The sequence below is a fragment of the Uloborus diversus genome, chromosome 3, assembly GCF_026930045.1.
Source record: "Uloborus diversus isolate 005 chromosome 3, Udiv.v.3.1, whole genome shotgun sequence".
Classification (NCBI taxonomy): domain Eukaryota; kingdom Metazoa; phylum Arthropoda; class Arachnida; order Araneae; family Uloboridae; genus Uloborus; species Uloborus diversus.
In genome coordinates, this window is record NC_072733.1 from 178,401,713 (window position 1) to 178,407,982 (window position 6,270).

At 37.8% G+C, this 6,270-nt stretch overlaps 2 protein-coding genes across 2 annotated transcripts; both read right to left on the reverse strand.

Annotated features, from left to right (window-relative positions):
- Positions 1-385: 385 nt before the first annotated feature.
- On the reverse strand, positions 386-3,972 carry LOC129219066 (uncharacterized). Its single transcript, XM_054853384.1, is given in 1 exon segment — positions 386-3,972. A coding segment is annotated over 1 exon segment (2,982 nt). The 3' UTR covers positions 386-990.
- A 578-nt stretch (positions 3,973-4,550) lies between these two features.
- On the reverse strand, positions 4,551-5,663 carry LOC129219067 (uncharacterized). Its single transcript, XM_054853385.1, has one exon. It carries the CDS (start codon positions 5,661-5,663, stop codon positions 4,551-4,553), a length of 1,113 nt encoding a protein of 370 aa, XP_054709360.1.
- Positions 5,664-6,270: the final 607 nt, after the last annotated feature.

Sequence of the window (6,270 nt, forward strand, 5' to 3'; positions counted from 1 at the left end):
AAGAAACATTTAAAAGTCCGTCGAGAACCGCAAATCTTAAAAACTGCTAGATTCAAACACCAAACTACCAACATATCTGTCAACTCCCTTTTCTTAGGAATCAGGAAATTTCTCGATTTTTCCTCCCTTTTTTTTTTTTTTTTTGTGCTAGCTGAGGTGAATAGTAATCCCCCCCCCCCGCACCCCCTCTCAAAGTTGGATTTGACATTGAAAACTTCAGGTAGATGTCCGTAAACAATAATCAAGGTCATTTCAAGCAACAAATTTGTTTTATTGGGAAGAACACCAGAAATAGCGTCCGCTGAATTCTGTCATTGTATAGGATTAGACGATACAGAACGGTCGTTATAACAAAGGCAAATCAACGTAGTGTTCATAGGAACAAAGTTGGGACTTTTACCACTGGTCGTTATAATGGTGTCACGCTCAATCTTTCCCGAACTTTCAACTTCGCCTTGATTACGTGTAGGGTGCGGCGAGTTACACGCGTATATAATCCAAACATTCCTTAATTGATTAGAAAGTTCTACGTGACTTTCCCAGCACGTGAATTACATGAGCTTCCGAAGGTTACGAGTTTAATCTTATCAAGACCAAATAGAGGGAACATTCCGGAATGGGAATGAAAGATGCAAGTTCCCTTACGTGTTTTTAAAGTTAAATGATTCCATTTTCATAAATGCTTAATGAGCGTCGTGACATCTCCGCAATAACCATGGAAAAAAAAAGGTAAAAAAAAAAAAAAACAATCGTTGACACAAGGTAAAACAAAAAAAGGTGGCGGAACTCCATCAGCTATGTACATCAGAATGGGTGAAACAATTGTAATGAATAGTGAAAAGATAAAATGCACATAATGACATAAATAAAACTTGTACAATTATAAAACACACAAACAAATTCCATCCAAGGGAAAGGTTTAAAAAAAAAATAAATAAATAAATAAATAAAATTAAAAATAAATAAATAAATAAATATAATATAGTAGCACTATTTACGGCAACACGTTAAACAAGTTGAGAACACAGTTATACTAAGACAAATGATTAAAAGAAATGCTCCAAGCATTTTCATTGAAAAAAAAATGCCATTTAAAGTCGGCATGGTAAACAAATTAAAAAATCCTGAGCCCAAGGAATCCTCATGAAGAATTGAAGTTGTATAAGAGGTATTAAATTTAATTAGTTCAATGCTTGGTTCGTTAAGACAAAAAGAAACCAGTTTACAGGTTTTCATGTTGTGAGATACGAGACAAATTTTTTCGTCATAACATTGAACCATGGCTTGAAACTTTATAATGAATTCCTTTGGCTCAGTTTCCAAAATTAAAGTCTGTGTAAAAAGAGTAAGAATTTGAAATTCTACAGTGACCGTTCCTTTCTGGCACGTTGAGTGGGCGGTAATGGACAGTTCACTTAAAATGTTACACTGATAGCAACCTTTTGTGTTTACTTTGTCGTCTGACAATTTTGAACACACATCTGAAGTCTGCAGGAGAATTTTGTAGTCCGTGAAATGCAAGTGCACAATTAAGGGTGCGGTTGATAATAAATTGGACGTTAATTGTCCTTTCTGCATTGAAAGGAGATGCATAGAGCGAGCAATTGGCAAGGCCCTATCCTTTGTAGTGTAGAGAACCTGCAGGTAATCAGGTTTATTTTGGCAACGTAGAGTTGTTTCAAAGAAGTCGCACTCTGTGAGCGATGGAGCCGTGAGGAAATCAGTAGAATAACTGACGTTTGCCTGCACTTGTCCTATCAAACCTGCTATAGGCATATTTCGTGGGCTTGTTGGCACTAGGTAGGCTTCGGATGTGTCTCCTACTCTAAGTACTAGAGACTCACTCAGGTGCAGTTGAGGTTGGTGTAAGGCCCCTTGGACTTCCATGTGAATGCCATCTGACGTGTGGGCGGTTGAACGCAGAGTCAATAATTCGACTGAATTGTTGAACGATCACTCCACTGAAATCGTGTAAGAACAGCGGTGTCCCGAAATGGTACGGACCTCGTAGGAATGAAGGAGGTCCGGGATGTAGTACACGCGGTAAAAAAGACATCCCATTCGAGAGATAATGGTACAGCCGCTGCCAACACTGGAAGGATGGCAAAAGTTAGCTCCAGGGTAGCTAAGGCTTTCCTCTGTTAAGGCGGCAAAATCTTTCCCCGCTTTACAGTGTTCGCCCCATGCACAGTAATAATTTTGGGGACAAGCTAATTGCGAAATTGTTCGTGCCTGGACAGGAAATGTAAAATATTCCCTCTTGGATGAAAATGAGCACTGTGCCGATATCAGTTTTATTTTTAAACTGAATAAGTTCTTTTTTTGTTTATCTTGAAACCAAAGGCACGTTTCGTAATTGAGGGATTTTAATGTCACAGCTGCTGTAGTAGAGAGTTTGCATAGTTGTTGGTCATCCAAGGATTTGCAGTTTTCGATGTTGGAAACTACAATCGAATGACTGGTGCAGTCTGCAGTAACCACGGCGAGTAAAGAAAAGATGACGAGTAAAGAGACGTTAGGTCTCGCTGCGGGGGCGTGCTCCTCCAAATGTGCATATAAGGTATGAAAGTGTTCGTGAAATTTTGAGCCAATAAGAGCACCACATAATAGGCAAATTCTAAAAATCGCCCTAATGAATTTGAATATAAAAATAAAAATTGCAGCAAAAAGTTTTAAAAGAGATACAAGTCCTCGGATGGCATCGGTGTTTAAGTAAAATAAGGCGTCAAAATTGGGGTGTGCCAACATAACATCCGATAAGAGTCTTTCTCTAATTTTGTCAAACGCGATTTGTGCCTCAAAAGTCCATTTAAACTTCCGTGTTGATTTCGTGAGATCCGTTAAAGGAACAACAATTTCAGAAAAGTTGTGAATAAAATCACGATAGTAATTCGCTAATCCAAGAAAGCGTCGCAGTTTTCGTACTGTATTTGGTATTGGAAAATGCTTAATCGATTCGATATTTTGGGGGAGAGGTTTTATGATGTCCTTATCAACTACATGGCCTAGATATCGTATGCTAGGTTGAAGAAATTTGCATTTCTTTGGATTTAGGGCAAGACCGTATTGACGGAAACGTTCAAAGACCAACTCTAGTTTTCGCAAAGAATCTGAAATTGTACTAGCGGGTACTATGATATCATCAATGTAGACTGAAATGTTTTCCTCTTGTAAACCATTTAGCACCTTATCTGCTATCTCTTGCCAAATTTGAGGAGAATTTTTCATTCCAAATGAAAGATATTTATACTGAAAGTTTCCATACGGACTCGAGAATGCTGTTAGATGCTTATCTTCATCACGCAATTTAATTTGGTGAAAGGATGAATTAGCGTCTAATGTACTGTAAAAGTTTGCTCCGCGAAGAGAATTGAGAATATCCGATATTAAAGGCAATCTATATGTGGAGGAAACCGTAATTTGGTTTAGTTTCCGGTAGTCAATGACTAAACGATACTCGCCTTGCTCTTTTTTCTTAACTAAAATTAGTGGAAACGAAAATCTACTTTTTGATTTCTCCAATATTTTCGCGTCTTCTAACTCTTTAATTTGTTTTTTCAAAGTATCACGTAAAGCGACTGGAACTGGGAATGGTCGGCATTGTATTGGAGTGGGATCAGTTATTTCTATAGGCGGAGCCTCCAGCGTACATTTGCCGATTGTCTTCAGTGAAGTACTAAAAATATCCGCGTATTCGAATATCAAGTCAGTTAGTTTTTTCTTCACCTCTAAAGGAACATTAGTTAAATCAAAATCCTCTATTTTTAGTTCCCTTCTTCGCTTGTCCGTAATATTTTCCTCCGTCTGAACATCGATTTCCGGTTCAATTTGAGCAATTTTCATTCCCTTATTCAAATGAAGGGTTTTGTGGGACAAGTTATTTATTAGCAACGGTACCGTACCATCGGAAGTGACGGTAGAAATTGCATGATGAATTTCAATATCGTGACGAGTGATTAAGGGTGTTAACATTATATCAGTGCCAATAGGAATTTCATTGTTTAATTTAACTTTTGCTACCGTCGATTGAAATGGTTCAAGCTTGAGTTTGTTCGATAGCTTAGCATAAGTATCCTTAAAGAGCACATTAACGGTTTGACTAGCATATTTGTATATCTCAGTTTCACCCCCTTTAAAAGAAACAACCTTTTCATGGAAATTAATTTTGCATTGAAATGCAGTGAGAAAATCAAACCCAAGAATAAAATCATAGTCAAAGCAAAAATTATTCTGAGTTATTAAAAATTCATGACGAAAGGTGTTGTTACTTATAGAAATTGAAACTAACGCAGAGGACCTAATTTTAATTTCATGCCCATTTAAAGTTCGAATTTTGATATTAGGACTAGTAGGTGCAGTTTTTACACAATTTGGCGACAATAAATGAAATGCTTTGCTACTCAAAATGGATTTGCTTGCCCCCGAATATAAAAGCGCCCAAAACTCAGTATTCGCTACCTTCAGAGCAATGACAGGTAAATTAGAACTGCTTGTTTCATAGTCCGCTGAAATAAAACAACCCCTAGAAGTTTCAGGAAGCCGGCGGGGATTTATCGGTTCCTTGGGTAGTTTAAAAGATTACTATCCCCGGAGACTTTGTTTCTCGCATTTCCCCTATCTGCACCACGGGTGAATGACCTAGCTTGATAAGAAGGGCTGAAATTTTCCCTTTTTAACTCAAACGGCTGATGCGAGTTTTCATAAGATCTGTTTGCAATGTTTCGTGCACCTCGATTAGCTCCCCTTACTCGCGAGCGATTGTAGCGATAATTATTTGAGTATGTTTGATTAGGCTGAAACCAGCAAGAACGCGATGGGTGGTTATCGCGGCCGCAGTGAATGCATGACTGATGTCTCAGATAATTTCTCTGATGGTTACGCGGGCTTGGGTAACGGGGAGGAGGCGATTGCTCCTGTATGCTCATTTTTTGTATGTGGTTTGTTAGTGTACTAATCATATGATTTGAAATTTCTGCTTGCTTATCAAGGATTTCTGTTAGCTTATTTTGGATTGCACTTTGGGGTTCTATTGCACAATTATTACAGTTTCCGGTATCATCAGTGAACTGCATATTTATTTCATCCAAGAGAGCATTTTCAACTGCTTCCTCAAATGTGGATGGATTTCTGTTGAACGCCAACCGTTTAAGAGGGGTTTGTAATCCCTCTAGAAATTTTGCTAGTTTTGTCTGATTTACAATTGGTCCTGCGTCTTCTTTGCTAGAATTTTGAAGGCCAAAATAATTCACCGTTAAGTTTGAGACCCTCGAAGAAAAATTTCGCTCCGACTCGCCGGGATTTTGGCGACAGTTGGAGAACTGTTGCTGCCTATGACTTAAGGTCGTTCTATTTTCGAAAAATTTAATAAACTTCTCTTTAATGTTTGAAAATAGCTCCTCATTAATTAATTCTGGATCGTTCATGAAAAACTGTAAAGCTGGACCCTTTAATTTACTTTTCAAAACTGCGATAAGTTCAGAATCATTCCATCGTGCAATTTTCCCAATATCCTCTAAGTTTTTGACAAAATACTCCACATTAGTAAAAATTTCTCCGTCAAAAATAGTTACTAAATTTTGATATCCGGCTATCTTATTTGGATTAGGTAGAATAGGGTTTTGTTCCATTCCGGGAACCTGGTTCTGTTCTGGCGTGTCTGGCATAATTGAAATTTACAATTTAAGAAGGAAAAGTACCGAAAACTCACTAAAAAAACTCGTGCGAGGGGAAATAAATACGCATTTCAGAATGATCTAAACAAACTTTTAACACATACACAAATAACAAAAGAAAACCATAAGAGAAACTCAAAAGATTTTAGGTGACACATAGCAATTTTTCAAATTGTCTAACTGTTCAAAATTATATTGAAAAGTGAAAACACCACATGCACATTTGTTCATAACGGCAGAAAGTGTCCGTTACAGGATTAATTGACAATCAAGTTATTAATTTGTTTGTTGGTTCGGAACCAAGTTGTCCCTTATGGGGCAAATTGTCGGACACGGCACCAAGTTGTCACGCTCAATCTTTCCCGAACTTTCAACTTCGCCTTGATTACGTGTAGGGTGCGGCGAGTTACACGCGTATATAATCCAAACATTCCTTAATTGATTAGAAAGTTCTACGTGACTTTCCCAGCACTTGAATTACATGAGCTTCCGAAGGTTACGAGTTTAATCTTATCAAGACCAAATAGAGGGAACATTCCGGAATGGGAATGAAAGATGCAAGTTCCCTTACGTGTTTTTAAAGTTAAATGATTCCATT